We start from the raw sequence: 17,934 nt of genomic DNA on the forward strand, positions 1-17,934 counted from the left end.
TAAAATATATGCTTCTTACCGCGTCATCCGTTGAAGTAGCATTTGAGATCTGATCAAATCTTTCGTCCTGTTCATGGACCGTCGAGGTTTCGGTAGTCTCGCTGTCGATTTCGAGAACGAGCGGCTCCGCGGGTGGTTTCACAATTCTGAAGGGATACTTGAAATTTCTCTCGGTGGTGCTCTTAACTTTGTTCGCGTAATTCTCGAGGAACTTGTTGAGCACGTCTGGATTGAAAGTCGAAGATTCGACGAAGGAATTTCTCCGATTGTACTGATCGCTCGATATCTCTTTGGTCATTCTCCCGTCGTCGAGTTGATGCTCATTCCCACCTGCGTTATCGTACAGAGGATTCGGTGTGATCGCTATCGGATCTTGAAGAACCCTGAAATTGTCCGCCTTCGTTCTGAACATATCGGACGCGTTCGTTCGCATTTTCACGAAGTACCTCGTGCTACCCAGCGAACCTCCCGACGTCAAAATCGCCAGAAGCAAACATAGCGCTCCTCTCGTCATCATCTAAAACACAAAGAACTTTATTTTATATATCGTTCTCTCAAAATCTAGATTTTTGAGAGTTAGATAGCTTCTAGTTATCTAATATTACAAGAAACTCTTTCAATTTTGCTCAACAGCTTTATCTATGTAACGCGAAAAAGAAAAATAATACCGTATTGATAGAGTCAATGAATCTTCTAAATAAAAACTTAATATAATTACTTTATTTTTCATAGAAAAATAATATCTTAATAATCTTAATAAATCTGTATAAAAATTAGTAAAACGTAAAAATTATCAATTCATTATTTTGAAGTCTTATTTAATACTTTTCTTAAATAATTATTTATTGGTGATTGTTCAGCGACAACTGATGCAGCAATCCTAATTGTGAAAAAGTTATAATATTACTCAGAAGAAAGATAACAATAACTGTAAAATTGTTAAATAACCGCAAGTCGTGTTAGTCGAGCTAGAGAAACAGTTAGAGAATTACAATTCATCGAGATCACTGTTATCACCCGGTTCGAACGAACCGCCTCGTCACTTCGCACGTCGTCTACTTGATTCTATGGAATTCTACTGCGTTCAAGGGAAAATGAGCAATTCGCGTTACACAGCGCTTCGCACACTGACCGTGTCAATTTTATTATAGTCGTCCGAGTCGCCTTCAATTACATGAACAACGAGGCCCGCGTGCCGCCGCTCGTCGTCGTTTCCGGAGATCCGTTAGCAGGAACTGTGCGCAACGTGCGCCGACGTATGACAACCGAATGGCAGTGGCAACAATAACAATAACAACAACAGCAACAACAACAGCAGCAGCAACAACAACAACAACAATAACAACAGAGCGATGTTACGAATGCGGAAATGGAGTACTCGGCGGCGGCCTCGACTCCTCAAGGTCCGAGATGGCTCTGTTGCCGAGACGTTGCCCTCGTTTGCTTTTAATCCAGATCCCCACTTCGTCGGTGCTTGGTCCATTTTGCATCTTCCTCCGTTCCCCGTGGCCGTTGTGCGTTATTCCGTTCTTACCTCCTTGGCTTGGTCAACCTGGAGAACGGGCGCCACATTGTCTCTCCTTCTCACCCGCGATTTCCGCGCGTGTCCCTTTCTCTCCTCGCGCATCTCTCGCGATTTCTTCCTCTCGCTTCAGCCGCGAACCTACGCCGCGGTTCTTTCTCCTTTCCCCCCTCCCCCCGCCCTCTCCCTTGGATTACGATCGTTCTTGGAATACAATGAACAACAATGGGAGGCGAGAGGTCAGTTCATGCCGGCCACGAACGATGATCGATGGGATCGGGCCCCATCACTGGCCATCCGACGAGTGAACGACGTTCTGTGCTTTTTTTTTTCCTTTTTCACGCGAGACACCGCTGCAGTTACAGCGGTTTCTGAGGCGTTCGCTTTTCTAACACCTGGATAATTGGGATACGCGGCATTCCGTATTCTTGCACGAAGATATATATTTATTTATTTCAGATTGCCTCGCTTTCGCGTGAATTTCTGTAGGAATAACAAGCGCGCTAGATGACTAGAGTAAAACGATGGAGATGGAAAGTTCCCTCAAATGAGGCTGAAACATCTTTCTAATTCTGTTTACGCAAATATCATGAAACGTTTAGATATTAATTAGCCTATCCCAGAGTCAACAAAATTATATTAAAATTATTGCAGATATATAATTGTAGATGACTCGATAGTTATTATTTCTAAATTTATTTTTTTTTTAAATTTGAGAACATCATTTTTTTAAACGCTGTGCCGCGCTTATATTAGATTGCATTATTAAAGTTACAAATTTATTTATTTGTCGTAATAAAATTCCAAAACAGCCCCACGCTTCCCTTCCGTCGAGACCGCGAACATAAAGTTCCCATAATGACTTTTTGATCGATCCGCTTGTAAAACAATCACTTCAACAAGTTACATTTACAATACGCTTTCTCACTTATCAGCATCTCTAATCAGGCACACTTACAACGTTGCAAAAATCCAAATGCAGACGGTAATTCGAGACGCGCGTCGAGAACGCGGATCCGGACGGAGGAGCAACGGAACGATCGTATGTATCGCAATCTGTCTTCGATCCCGCGGCGATTTTAATTGCCACTCTTCGCGAGATTGTTCATGCCGGTCTAGCGATAACGATCGCTTCGCAGACAAAGATGATTGATACGCGATTGACCGAGAAAACTGAAATGCCGCGAAGCCGCGCCGAAGTCGTTCCCCGTATACTCGCATATTGTCCTCCTCCCGCGCCTTTCCGATTCCGGCGAGAGCAGAATAGCATTAGCCGGTGAAGACAATGACGACAATGAGAAACCGAGGGGACCCAGGCCGCTCGTGTCACGCGCTAATTGCGCGGCGCCCGTGACAATCGGGATGACGACATGACGGGCGACGACGACGACGACGACGACGACGACGACGACGACGACGACGACGACGACGACGACGACGACGGCGGGGCTGCGTCCGCTTCTGTTAGCCGCGCGGCTCTGTGCGACAGAGTGTCATTTTCACGCGAGTTTTACCTTTTGTCAAATCTCTACTTTCACCGTTTAAGCGCGGCAGAGCTCACGTTTCCGACGGCATTGGGACGACGCCGTGTGCGAGTTTGCTCTCTCTTCTAAGCCGCGCGGCGCAGCAACGGAGAAGTTTCGGCTGCGCCTCAGAGAGATCGCGCATTTGTCAGGAATCACAAATCCCCTCGAGACCGATTTCTTGCCTCGTTCCGCCGATTCCTACGATAGTGGTGTAAGACACGAACGTCTTACAGAGGAATTCTGGATTTATCTCGAAGGAACACGCGGCTACTTCTTTTGACGGCTATCTATTTTCTGCTTATTGTAGAAACACACATCTATATAATTAAAAATCATTATTGATATCCAGAATTTAATATATTTAATAAAATATCTTTGCATTTTTTAAATCTTCTTCACTTCGTATTATAATTATTCTGTATTATTTTTATTTATTTTATATCTTTTCCTCTTCTTTTACATTTCATATATTAATTTTTAGTTTTGTCATCGTTTTTCTTTTACTTTTACTTGTTATTTTCTTATGTTATGACGTGTCCTAGAACTGCAATAAACGCTTTATCTATCTATCTCTCTTTTTTTCTTTTTCTCTAGTAAAATATATGTATAAATTCACAAGACTTTTCTTAGAATTATTGCAGTTTAATAATTCTAACATAATAATCTTTTAACATAAATAAATGTTACTGTATTAAGAAAAAAAAAGAACTATTTATTTAATATTATATATATTATTATACTCACTTACTTTAAATATTATAAATTTGTGTGAATTTAACATAAATACATATGCATATCGTGATCATACAGGGAAATGGTATTTCTGACTGTATAGCCGTACAATTAAGGACACACTGGCACGCGGTATGGCACCGGCGTAAAGGACAAAGAAGGCCGTCGTTGATTTTCATGCTCGGCAAATCACCGATTTGGCCTTCTTCGACGTGTACAGCAGACGGAATCGGATCGGCGAACAAATCGTAGAATCGGCCGTTTACCGATTTTTGCGCTTTCGCGGCCCAGAAACCTCCGTCGTTCCCTTTTTTTTTTCCACCTTCGCCCGTACCTTCCCGCCTCACGTCGCCGATGGTGATTCCCGCGAGTGAAACGCGTCTTAACAGTTTCCGTTTTACGAGCAGCTTCCGATTCTTCCGCCAGATTTTCACCGATCTAGGATTTTTTTGCCTGGCGCCGACCCAGAAACGAACGATTTCTTTTCTCGTCTCTGTCGGAGCAGCTATTGCTCTGCCACCGATTTCCGCTGTATTCCGCGCATGTGTATCACATTACGTGTCGTGCCAAACAAAATCGACAGACGTGTCCACATTGCGTCACCTTGCATTTTTACAATCTCCACGTCGCACATTACTTGCTCTCTGAAGTTTATTATCGTCCGATCGAGAAAGTCTTTATGTAAACACGGAACGTTAAGTTCGAGTTGGACAGCAACAATTTTTTTTTTAATAATCAAAAGCGATGGGTTTGTCCAACTTGCTGTTCGATGGATAGTAATAGGTTGATCTTTGCGATGTTACGGAATTAGGAATAATTACATAAATTGGATTCTTCTTTCTCTCGCACAACAAAAACGAAATGGCATGTTTTTGGGATTAACGGAGGCGTGAACGGATTTTTCTTTTACTTCCGATTCCGGTTACGACGCGGTCAGCTGGCCTACTCAAAACCGGAATTGGGTCGGCTTAGACACCGAACCGCGAAAACGACTATGACGATGCCGAAGAAAGGGTAGAATGGTCCGCGAGTACCGCAAATGTCTCTACTTTCATTATCAGCCGTATCAGAGGGAGAGTCGCGATGACGAGAACGATATGAGACGAAGTGGAAGGTGAAAAGGGTAGTGCGAAATTTAGCCTAGATGTTGGAAATCTACGGAATGAGAGATTGTTTCACGGAATGCGCTTATGTAGATTGGTATCAGATAATTTGTATAAGATAATTCCTTCAATATGTATTTCAAATTAAATTAGTTTTGTATACGAATTATAATATAGATGTCTATTGAAAAGTTATAAAGAATCTATTTATTAACTTCGTCTTTATTTCATGAACTATCTTCTTTGTTTGACTTTAATCGTACATTTTCTATCTTTGACAAATCGCGTCGATAATTCAATAAAATATCAGGGCAAATTCTTTTTTACAATACAAATGTAAAGTTAAAATGTACAAAAAGTAAAGACATGAGTGTTGAAAGAAATGTAAAGTAGCTTGTGTAAATAGTTATTACTTTTTTGTGGAACATGGAAACTCTAAGATCATCACGGAGCATATAGAACATATCGGAATGACCTCGCCATGAAACAGGGTCAGACTCTCACCGCTCGGCGATAAAACTTGGCTTAGAAAGTCTTTTCACCCCTTCCGCTCATTATACCCGTGTTTCGCGAGCGCTGCTAGAGCAAGTAACGTCTCGTATCTTACTTATGCAATTTAGCAGTCTGGTATGTTTCGCTCGTTTCCATTCCACTGTATGTTGCTGAATTTCTCCGGAGTTTTTTTTTTCACGAAATCGTACGAAATAAACGCAGAAAAGTGGAAACGTCCAATTTCTTCGATATATAATTCAAGCTTATTTGCAAGCTGCTTTTCCTCTGCAACATTACTCAGACAATATTTCTAATATTTATAAAATATTCATTTGTTTTATTTTAAATATTTATTCTACATTTTAATATTATATTAAATAAAGATTTTATTTCTAATATTTATAAAATATTCATTTGTTTTATTTTAAATATTTAATCTACATTTTAATATTATATTAAATAAAGATTTTATTCCTTCGTATATATAAAAAATATGTATATATTTTTAAAAAGTAAATAATATTAAATATTTATTAATAAATAGCATAAATATTGTGTGCTGTCTGGGTAATGTGAAAATTCGCAAACTTTTTATTCATATCTTGTACAATTACAATAAACTCACCGTGTTACAAAAGTTCAGTTACATTAGAAAAGAAAAAATAATCTCGAAGATAAGAATTAGAAAGCAGATGGACAATGAATTGATTACTTTCTCTCTCATGATTAATATCGTTACTAATATTTCAGTTTTATGAGAAATTACTTTCGACCATATAATTTTGCTTCGTTGCGACGTGCCATGCATTTACGCCATGATGCACCACTTGGTACCACTTGACTGCGGTTGCTTGAACTAAACGTCGCGTCGCAGCGCTCACTTTGTTAGCAACAATTGGGGTACGGACGACAACCATGGCAGTGATTAAGAAATCGTTCCCACGTTCACGCTTTTTAGAATACGCCCATCTTTGCACATCGTGCCTTTTCACGAGTTAAAGTCGCAGCACGTCGTGCCAAATGCCTTAGTACGCGGGACATCACGCAATGGAAATAACTGTTCTCCGCACCCGCTCGTCATCGCAGACGCACAGACATCATTCGCACTGATTGCTTACCTAATCGCACGGGAAACATGTGGTTGCATAAGATCGCCATGTGTCGCTTCCTTCTGCTTCGTCTCTCGATCGTCGGCCTTGCGCTCGCGACCCTCGAAGCGTTTGAAGAGATACGCGAAACAAAAGTCACCTTCCTCGAGAAGACTTCCCCGAAATCGGCTCAATACTCCGTTCATGAAACAACGACGCCCGCCTCGTTGTTAGAACCGGTCACCGCCAGTGACCGAGAGTCAAAATCATCGACCGTTGTCATTGAGACCCACCCTCGAAACGATTCCGATGTCTTTAAGCCCAGCCGGCATTTGGGTGAGATCGAGGAACCGGCCGTTCGATCGAGCCCTTTCAACAACCTGCAACACATGAGGTTCGACAACAACGTTCACCTGGACACGCAACGAGATCGGTTTCAGAGTATCGTTCAGAACGGATATCAGGGTATCTCCTCTAGTCTGGTAGATGAGGCGACGCGATCGAGCAGAATTAAATTTCAGGACGACAACGTGGCGTCAACGACGAACATCCGTCAGCCCTTCGATGATCGGCAGGCCGTTACGGATAGTTCGAGATCTCAGTACGAGGAAGGTACCGTCGGGCACGTGTTCGTCGATCAGACGCTCTTTCCGAGCGCCGAGAAGCCGGAGGTGCAGGACATGTTCGGGAAAACGACGACCGATTATCGGTCGACCGGTATTTACTACGATGCCTCGAGGTCACCGTACGTCGTCAGTTATTACGGTGATCAGCATCAAAATGCTTATCAGCCGACGTTGCAGGAGGCTGCGATCGAGATGTTGAAGAAGCCGGAGAATAACGGTGTCATGGTACTTCAGCAACACCAGTCAACTTACACGAGAAAGCGGAAGTTTCCCTATCCGTTTTATCAACCGACTGGCGAATACCAAGATGTACAGTATATGGAGGACCCACATTCGACTATGGTTTATCCGCGAGCAAGGAGGTAAGCTCATAAATGTGACATTGATATTTTTGCTCTAAAAAAAAAAAAAAAAAAAAAAAAAAAACAGCCATGAGAGAAGATAATGTTAAACCTTACTTTTAATGTTATTTTTAACGCTAAACTTATCCGTGTCGATCTCTAGGGATATTAACTTTTCTCTGCTCCTCAATATATAGTTTAACATTTGTATGTTAATTGCGTTATGTAAACGCGGCCAATCATATAAATATTTCTTCGGGTTTAATTAAGATATTACAATTTTTTAAATTGCATATTTGTTTTACGATGTGTGTATGCATGTTAAGAGAGAGAAAGAGAAAGAGAGGGAGAGAGAGAAAGAAAGGGAGAAAGGGAGAGAGAGAGAGAGAGAGAGAGAGAGAGAGAGAGAGAGGAGAGAGAGAGAGAGAGAGAGAGAGAGAGAGAGAGAGAGAGAGAGAGAGAGAGAGAGAGAGAGAGAGAGAAATGCAGGGAACATTATTTAATATCTATTAAATCTGCGTAAGGCAATAAATAAAAACTTTCTTCAACTGAATTTATATTATGATCATTATTTCGCATTTTAGTATGATTACTTTAATTTATATTTCCTCGAGCAAAAGATAGTGTAGTATACATTATATGATTACTTTAATTTACATTCCCTCGAGCAAAAGGTAGTGTAGTATACATTATATACGTGTCAAAATAACATTACACATGTGTTTTTAATTACATTATTTCTGATTATATTTTAATTCCTAGTTGTCTGATCTAATTTGCATTAAATATTTTGAGTCATTATGACTTTATAATTCAATTTATTGAAATAATTAAATGAAATCATCTTTTTATTATTTACTTAAAAACGTCACTCTTATTTCAAATATAAAATCGAAGTATATCATTCGCAGACCATTCCCTTGGAAGAAGATTATTCATCTGATTGGTACTATTCTGCCGCTGGGTCTGTTAATTGCGACGTTAAAGCCCACTGTCATACGGATCGACAACACAACGTAAGTCCCCTTACGTTTTGCTTAGCTTTTCTCGCCTTTAACATCCGTTTATATTTTTAATTAAGGACGAGACCTATTAGTCAGCCGAACATCGTTCTCTCGAAGTTCCGGCTTGCCGATCTGCCGGTCGAACACAAGCAGACACGCATACTCGATGATCAATTGACCGTTTGCGAGGATCGATCAGTCTGCGAATTGATCTTGGCCGGCGGTGAACCACAGTCCAATATCTTCCAGAATATGTTATGGAACTTGGCTACCAGGTAATCAAAACTTCAGACATGTTTTTATCTTTATATATGCCGACCGTGGAATGTTTGTGATAATTAAAATAAAAATACGCATTGTGTTTTTGTATCGACAGAACTCCGAACGATGTTGCTAAAAAAAACGGTCTCCATGATGTGTTCAGCGCAGTCAGGAAAAAAGACTGTACGATGATCAGTTGTTAATGACTGCCTAGGAAGCCTGAGAATCAGCATACACGCGATCTCTCCGCCGTGTCCGTTGATTTATGGTGTTAATGTTCGCACATTATGCAAATTTCACGGCTTTTTGCCGTGGAACAGCGAAAGTATAAAAATCGAGGAAACGTTATATTAAACCACATATAATATTATCGATTTACATACATGTAATAACTCTATCCATATAAGATGTGTTCAATTATATATAATACTATATTTATATATAATTGTATTAAGAGAGATTAACGTATAAATAATATCGATATTATTAGTTACATTATTAATTTACGTTATGAAAAACGTCTCATTTATTTTCACGATAGCATTCAGCTTTAATCATACATAAGGCAGCTTGTAGTTTAGCGATTCTTAATAAAAACGCATGATACCGTCAATATATAAAAATAATTTTTTTTCTGATCGTTTGTGTCGCGCAACGATTAATAAATCTTACTTTTACATATATGTATACAAATGATCTTTACACGCTCGGGACGCGAAAGTTTTCATAAAAATAACAAATGAAGGAAGAACGAACAGCGGGCTGGAGGAACGAAATGCCGAGGTGAGCAAGGAGGTATATGTTATTCGGAAATTCGTTCCGCCCGTGCATCCGTGCCGACCTCGTCCTCGCAAGTGAAAGTAGTCGCAGGGTATAAAAGTAGGTCGGCGTTATTCTATGGCCAGTCCGCTGCCCAAGAATTTACGGATGCAGCGGACTTTCGGACGACGAATAGGGGCTGACCAATTATCCCACACACCAGGCCGTACATTACCGCTGACAATAATTACAAGCGGCCGGAGCAGCAAGGAGGTACACCGCAAATTTTTAATTAACAAGCTGCCGGCGAGAGAAACAGGTTAAAATGGATAATTTGTAATGGCTTAACGTAATAACGCGCGCCTGCCATTCATTAGCGTTCGATATTTACGTTTCCTGAATGTGTTTTATTAATGTGTTTTATGAAAAATTGTATTATACATCTTATGTCTCTTGTGTTATACCAAATGTGTGTGTGTGTGTCTGATTTGTAACGCAATATTTTTTAACGAATGGATTTCTTTTGTCGAAAATCGCAATCAATTTTTCCTAAACAAATACGTGATATCTATTATTGCCAAATAATTGATACATAACAAAAGAAAGAAATGACTTAAAGAACAAATCGATTGGTAAGAGCTTCCCGGTAAAATAAACCTCGGGAGAGAGAACGAAACAATCGCATCCTTCAACTCAATTTTAAGTGTACTGTAATTTAAAACAGAAGAACGTTAATTTAGGACTTAGATATAAAGATGTGTAATGCTAATAACTAGAAAGTCGCAATAAATGACGATCTCTCTCGACATTTTCACTAAGGAAAGAAATGACACCGAATTAGCCAAAGAATCTGGGAAAATAATACGTTAGAAATAGAACACTGAAATTATTACTTCAATCTATATTTAATAAAAAAAAAAAGAATTCATTTAACGTGCCTGCGACAAGTAAATATGTACAATTCAGTTTATCGCAGGAAACGCAATATAAAATCACATTGTGACTTTTAATCACGCAAAATATTATATAACATATAGAACGTATTACAGTTTCTTGAACGGTATCCACATGACAGTACGTATTTGGAATGTCTTTCTTTCTTTTTTTTTTGTGGTCGCCCACCCGGAACTGTCAAGTGCATAATCATCGTTATTATTCGATTACTCCTGTCACTTAGGCTCTGCTATTTAATTAATGATCCTCGTACCACTTTATTATACACGTGACGCGCGCGGTACTCGTAGCGGCACCGAAAACGTCAGTTCGGAGTAAATAATGAAACGTTTTATTTCACGTCGATACATCATTTCGCGGCGAAAGTACGTTCGAGATGTCAAAGATGCGATAAGTATATCGATAAAGAGGATAATTGGCAATTAAGAGGGACGAGCGTGTACAGTAAAAGACGAATGCCGGAATAGGCTTCGAATTTCGGGTCGTCGCGGACAAATCAACGCGCTTCACCATTTTCACTTTAGGAATGCAAGAAAGCATCGAGACGGCGATAATCAGCCAACCTGTTCGGCGTCAAATCGATTAACGATTCATTCCGCTGAATGAATCCTTTGAACGCCACGAGGACCCTCGAGGACACTCTTACGGCAAAGAGGAGAAAGAAACGAATTATCTCAGCGTTGCGCTCCTAAAGATCTATTTTCTCGCGTATCCGCATCTATATGTGATACTCTATGGATTTATTTCACGTGCAATTAAGCGAAATTGGCGCGAGCATCACATCTTTTCGGATTTAGAGAGAAACCACTTATAGATGCAAAATTTGCTATTGGAATATAATTCTTTATGACATACACATTTTTTGCGTATTAAAATACATTTATGCACAAAGGAAGAATAGAAAACAGACACCTAAATTTTCGTTTTTATCGACTTATATATTGCTGCGGCAAATTAAACTCGTTTGAACGACCATTTGCGCGCTACATGCTATTATCCTTGATGGTAGAATCCGTTCTTCCACCGGACCATTTGTCATCTTGTCCTCGGCTGAAAATTTTCTCTACCAAACGAACTCTCCCGAAATATAACGTTTCTTCTTCGACATTAGCATTTCTCGCGTTGTTTGGTTTTGAACGAAACTCGAATGTCTCAAGGGTGATCAGGAGCAGCGATCCTTCCCCCTCAATAAATCTACGAATCTCGCTTGAATAAAAAAAAAAAAAAAATGAAATACAATACGCGAGGATACCGCACTCCTCCTCGAACACCACCTCGGTATCGAAAGTGAGCCACTTTTTGCGCCGGATTCTCTCTACTTCAAAGAGCGAGTCGTCGTTTCAAGCATAGTTGAGCAACGAGATCGCTCGTAAAACGGAAGAGCGCGCGCGCGTTTCCGCCGCCTTCGCGACAAACGTCCGAAACGTTCCGAGATTTCCGCCTCTTCGACACCTTTCCTTTCACGTCATCGAGGAAATTGTGCCAAAGGGGCGTCGCGTCCCCGCGTGATGCCCCCCCCCCCCTCGAACAAGACACAATGAGAGGAGACGATTATGTTCGCGTTCTGGAAAACGGACGCGAATAAATAAGCGCTCGCCTCGGTTTTTCCTCCGCATCCGCGTAAAAAGGGAGCCCTCCTTTTAACGGCATCGTGCGTAAAAAAAAAAACTTTCACCGTTTCTTCTCACGATCTGAATAGTTCTCTCTAATCCGCACCGCGAGGTCCGTTGATTAGAGGAGATTAGAGAAATATCGCCGATCGATCTCCATCACGATGAAAATGCAAAGTAAGTTTTTTTTTTCCCGGCGGATCCCGGACGCCTTTTTTAAACCGCCTTTGATCGTCTAATAATACGCATTTAAACGCGATTCATTTAAAACACATGATCCGTTTTCACTCGGCGATGTTAGCGCGACAATTTCACGCTATTTCTACTCGCGATCTAGCTCGGATAACGCGACGGGCAAAGACACGTCTTTCTCTCTTTCTCTCTCTCTCTCTCTCTCTTTGTGGAGAGATCGCTCACAAACAATTAAATCGTACAGTCGGCGAGCGAATAATTGTCGGGATGGCGATCTCGGCCACATTATGCGAAAATAATCTGTCACACTTAACACATATCGCGTACAAGCCGCGTCCCTCATAGTGTGTACCAGAAGATCAGTATAACAAAAAAGGAGCATTACTTTTATTGAATTCTAACTTTGTTTCCTCACATAGAGAAAAATTCAATCAAAATGGATCAAAGGGAAATTTGAAGAATTTTAAAAGATCCAATTTAAAATATATTTGCGCTGAAAAAAGAATGTCGAAGTATTGGAAAATATATTTCTGTATATAGATATTTTATAAAATATATCTCATTTAAAGAGATAACATATCCAACGTGTGTAAAAATAAATAATTTATTTGCTAGAAATAAATTTTTTATTTTGCCCATCAATTAATTTAATCAATTAATTAAAAAAAATGAGTTCTATTTTATAGAAATGTATATTTCGTTTTCGCAAATAAATTTTTTTTATGATAAATAAATATCAAAGAAAACGTTACAAGACATATTTGGTTCTCAGTACTTCGACATTTTTTTGTCAATATAAGGGAAACAAATTATGTGTTTTCTCGTGCTTGCACGCCGCGCGAACTCAACTTCGTTGGAATCTCATCTCTCGATATTTTCAGCATTAAATAACACCATAATCAGTCTCAGTTTCGCTTTTAATAAGAGAGAAACTTTGTATAAAGTATGGAATATTAACTGACATCGTTATATAAATTTTGTGGAGTATCCTGCCATGGCACGCTCAGCTTTCTACGATTTTACACTTGAACCTAGCCCGACATTGCCAGATAGAAGATAAATATCACATACGATTACACACCATCGCGACATGCGAGCCATCGTCGTTTATCACGAGCGGCTCCCGTCTTCCTCGTTGCGTTAAACCGCACGATGCAAGGCTCCTTTTAATATCAGTAAGTTTCACCGTGGCGCGCGGCGCGGCGGAAGTGATGCGGCTCGCATTGTGAAAGCGCATATCGCGGATAATATATGCGGATGGCGAGCTTATTTCCACGGATGATCATGCATTAAGGATTGCCGCCATAATTCTCGCGATATTCGACTAAATTCTTCTTACAAACTATTAGATCAATACGATTTTTTTATATGAAGAAGATATTACACTATAAATTTTAAGAAAAATTTCTCTTTGTAACAATTTCTCTTTGTTGTTTAGAGACTGGTAAAAAGCTGAGATGTAATAGAATTTATTGTTATAGAAACTGACAATTAGCTAAAACGTATTTGTATAGATTGTAAAAATTTTTATCATTTTATTATTTTAAAAAATATTATAAACATATAAACATGTATTTTATCTAATTTTTTAGATGTAATAAAGTTACCATTAAAACAAACGTTTAAGAAAAAAAATTTATTCATTAAATGTAAAATTGAAAATTCCATCTTGTGATTAATGCACAATTTATTATAATTACCAGGATTTTAGTGACGCATAGTATTTATTTATAATTGTAAATGAAAGTACTATTGATTGTATTATAAATTTTTGTCGTAGTAAGTGTAGGACGCTTGTGACAATGATGCGTGGGCTCATCCTCGAGGTATGTCAAGGAAAACGAGTGTGCCGAACAATATTGGAAAACGTCGTGAAGGCCTTTCTGCATCGTACCATACGCGTAGGATACATACATACAACGTGTTCACAATACCGAATGATCTTGCTGATGGCGGGCGCAGCTTGATACCCCGAGGACGCGGGAGCTCCTCTTGAAAGTCGAGAACAAGATAGGAATTAAGGAAACATTTGTACGCGCGCGCGATCCGTATGATCCGGTTGGCGATCCGATCAGCAAAGAAATGAATGCCGAAGAGATGTTTCGCGATTTCAAGTTTCTTCAGAATACTTGTGTTGCGTTCTAAAATCCAGGATTAAAAAGAGTCCCACGTTTTACTGTTAAGGTCATATAATCTGCAAATGTCCAGTTTTTTTTTTAAAGACGAAGGATATAATTTATAGAGATCTTGTGCAAGTTTTTAGATAGTCAAGCGTTTTAACGACTAGGAGATTTTTTATTAATTAATGAGCTGTAAACCTGCCGATTAATTTATTAACTATGTTAAAGCTAATAAATAACTTTTTATAGCGGATGCATTTAATAATATAATTTTATTATTATTTTAACTAAATAATTGCTTTTTGTAATTACTTCTCCATCGCTTTATAAAATCATTACTTATAATGACCAAAAACACAAAAAAACTTTTTAATAATTAGTTATTATGTAATCTCTTATTAAAAACTTGTAATACAAACTTTATTGGTATTAATTATTAAACTTAAATCTTTTTACATATTAATTATTATTTTAATTATTATAATTATCATTTTTATTAACCTTCTGCAGCTTCTGCCTTAAATACGGATATATACAAAAAATAAAAAGAACTTTTTATATATTATAATTGTATAATAACATCCCTAAATGTTAAAAGAGTATTCTAGTCAAATTTTTATAAGATATTTTATAAGACATAAAAATTCTTTACAAATATAATCATTTGTCTGATAAATAGTCTGATTAAACAGCGAAAAGCAAGATAATCTACAAAGGATATTAAAATAATAATTTATAGATAAACATAAAAAGATATTAAACACATATACAGACGATTGAATTTAATGAATACACTTACTTTTTCTTCGTACCGTTAGATTGTAATCTACTGCTGCAGAGCTAACTCGATAATAGTTTTACGAAGACAGAATGAGCATTTATGAAGTGTGAAATTGGATTTTAAAAGAAGGCAATTAACAATCCCCGCCGACCATCGACGTTTAAGATACAACGAAAGTGGTACGTCTAATTTACAAGTCACCGGGCGAAAACAAATTGAAATTTATCGGCGCGCCCGGATCACTTTGCTTTTGAAAAAGGATTAACCGGCAGTCGTCTCGTATTCCAAATTGTTTATATTAGATTTCCATAACAGGCACGCCGAAAGCCGGATGTTGACCCTTCGGAACTGAAAAGAGAAACTCGTTACATGATCTCTACATGGATCACAACCGAGACTTCTCTCTCTTCGCTCACATCAAGATGAACTTTCCACCTGCCAAGAGGCAATAAAACAATGACACTGAAACAAACATATAAATCACATCATGATACAGTTTATAGTTTTTGACAACAATTATCAGTAAATGTGTGTACAAATCTTTTTATCCAATCTTCATTTTTAATATTGAAATCTATTTCTATATCTGTCTGTTTAAACGTGTTTCATAGAAGCCAATATTGATGCGCACTAAATCACGTGCTCACGATTACGATTTCCGGAGAAAAACGAAATAAAAGTTCTCATGACCGTAGGTGATGGAGAGGGATTTAATGCACGTGCAATTTATTCGACTGCGATAATACGCTGTATTAGTCACGTGCTGTATTCAAGAGAACTGCAATTTCTCTCTTTCTCCTCTCGCGTTTATGCGTTACTATGGGCCACACTTACCTACTGATCCATATTACTCAAGCGGCAGTATTCAAACCATCGTAAGAAATTTAAAGGTTTAAATCTTTTGGGAAATCTGTCAATTTTTGTAATGTTGAAATACCTTAATATTAAATCCATATATTTATGTATGTGTGATAGATCTTGAAAAACTCAGTGTAGTTATACTAAATGAAATTAGTAAGGAATCTATTTATCAAACAAATTATTTTTAATGATTCTTTTTTAATCTTCTGTCTTCTTTATTCTAATTGTTTTTATCTTTCAATTACAGTCTTATCTATCTTGTTTTTTTGATTTTTCTGATATTAATATCTTTATTTTTAGTAATGTTTTTCTTATCTCTTATTTTTTTTAATTTTTTATATTTATTGTTCTGTTGCATAATGTGTGAAATATTAAAATATGATAGTAAATACTCATATCAGTGAGAGAGAAAGAGAGAGAATAATGCAATAAAAAATAATAAAAATTTTTGATTGATTATGTTATATCATAATTATATTGTATGTACATATACATATATATGTATATATATTTTTTTAATAGTAGAACAATCATAAACATGAAACAAATGACAAGTGCTAACAAATAACGAGTTATTGTTCTCGTGTACTAATTAATTTTTAAAAGTAACATAGTTATGAATAATTTAGTACAAAATTAAATGTATACAAATGGCAGATAAAATATTTTGCTGTTTCTTCTCGCTATTACTTGCCCAGAATCTCTAAAAAAGTGAAAGTAAATTCTTTGAAATATTTATACCTTTATATTTCTTAATTCTACAGAGATTACTTTGTCCCGTATTATTTCGAAATAACTGTACGTATATTTCAACGTATCATTATAACACATATTTATTAAATGCAAATAATTTTAAAATTTAATTTTAATAGTTCTACATTACAAGCCGAATGTAATTCATTCGTAATTATTAAAACTATATGTTACATAATTTATATTGAAAAAAATCGTTTAAAGAAATAACAAAAATAAATAACACACAGCGATAATAAAACATTAATAATATTTCGATATGTATACGCATTATTCCGAAGATCCTTCAAGTGTGTGGACAAGAAGAATCGACTATCGATTAAAAGCAAAAGAGATCAAAGAGATTTCATCAGCGGAGGAACACGTGATACTTGCGGCCCGCGGCCAGAATAGGACGTTACACAGGTGTGCATCGTCGTCGTCGTTGTCATTTAACCGATCGACTTTCACTGGCGGGTCTCTGAACTCGCTGCCGGCCTCTCACGAAGAACGTCTCTTCCGGTTCGTCCCGAACCGGCCCCTCGTTCGTGAACTTGAAAATTAAACCGGCTGCCGCCGAAGTTTTCGCGCGTCTCCGGAATCCCGTTGATAAAGATCTGTGCCCGATAATTAAAATCTTTGCTTGCACAAGGTAGAGAGACCACGTATGGCGGAACAATGGTACGACGAAATGTGTATGAAAATGCAATAAAACTACTGCTCTGTGTGACTTTTCTGACGAGTCATTTTCAACGCGGCGGAAAAGAACAATTATGTTTGACATGATTTATTTAATTCATAAGTAGGCAACAGAGAACAATACAATATCTCCGAAATTTTTGCACTTATGCACTTTATGATTTCTAAGAGACAAGTATCACGAAAAAATAAAAAATACACTAAATGCAAATGAGATATTAAACAGATATGACAGAAGCGTTTGAAACTGCGAAACAGATTAATGTAAATGTTGCCATAAAATATCATTGTGAATTTCTACTCTTTTGTTTTTAATTTATCCGTGGAAAGTGTAGAATATATTCGGAATAAGATATTAATTTAGAGAAACGAATCTTTGCCAATAACAGCCACTGGAGAACGTGGTAACATCTTCATCCGCATATATTCATACTTTGAAAATTAAATAAAGACATTTCAACGTTATTTACATTAAAAATTTCTATCTATATTTTATAAAATTATTAATTTCTTTCCATAATCAATTTAATT

The 17,934-nt window shown here is 37.7% G+C and overlaps 2 protein-coding genes across 4 annotated transcripts in view; one reads left to right on the top strand and one right to left on the bottom strand.

The window, feature by feature from the left end:
- LOC105839484 overlaps positions 1-17,934 on the bottom strand; it is a 33,881-nt gene that overhangs the window by 4,382 nt on the left and 11,565 nt on the right. The window contains exons 1-2 of one of the 3 annotated variants that reach the window (XM_036283683.1): positions 6,494-6,580; positions 20-517 (exon numbers count right to left, since the gene is read on the bottom strand). In XM_036283683.1, the coding sequence (XP_036139576.1) occupies positions 20-517 (498 nt within the window). In that variant the 5' untranslated portion in view covers positions 6,494-6,580. Of the gene's footprint in view, positions 1-19; positions 518-1,132; positions 2,843-6,493; positions 6,581-17,934 lie in introns of those variants that run through there. The other 2 variants (XM_036283684.1, XM_028191221.2) reach the window with 2 other exon arrangements.
- LOC105839485 lies at positions 5,866-11,620 on the top strand. The gene is made up of 4 exons (XM_012685824.3): positions 5,866-7,451; positions 8,342-8,446; positions 8,512-8,709; positions 8,811-11,620. The coding sequence occupies exons 1-4, from the start codon at positions 6,511-6,513 to the stop codon at positions 8,896-8,898; spliced, it is 1,332 nt and encodes a 443-aa protein (XP_012541278.1). The 5' UTR covers positions 5,866-6,510; the 3' UTR covers positions 8,899-11,620.

Source organism: Monomorium pharaonis, chromosome 3 (assembly GCF_013373865.1).
Source record: "Monomorium pharaonis isolate MP-MQ-018 chromosome 3, ASM1337386v2, whole genome shotgun sequence".
NCBI lineage: Eukaryota > Metazoa > Arthropoda > Insecta > Hymenoptera > Formicidae > Monomorium > Monomorium pharaonis.

Excerpts from the sequence above, each read along its gene's own strand:
- LOC105839485 (XM_012685824.3), top strand. The coding sequence starts at position 6,511 with ATGTGGTTGCATAAGATCGCCATGTGTCGCTTCCTTCTGCTTCGTCTC. Across the intron at positions 7,452-8,341 it reads GTTTATCCGCGAGCAAGGAG|ACCATTCCCTTGGAAGAAGA; the intron begins GTAAGCTCATAA and ends TATCATTCGCAG. Across the intron at positions 8,710-8,810 it reads TTATGGAACTTGGCTACCAG|AACTCCGAACGATGTTGCTA; the intron begins GTAATCAAAACT and ends TTGTATCGACAG.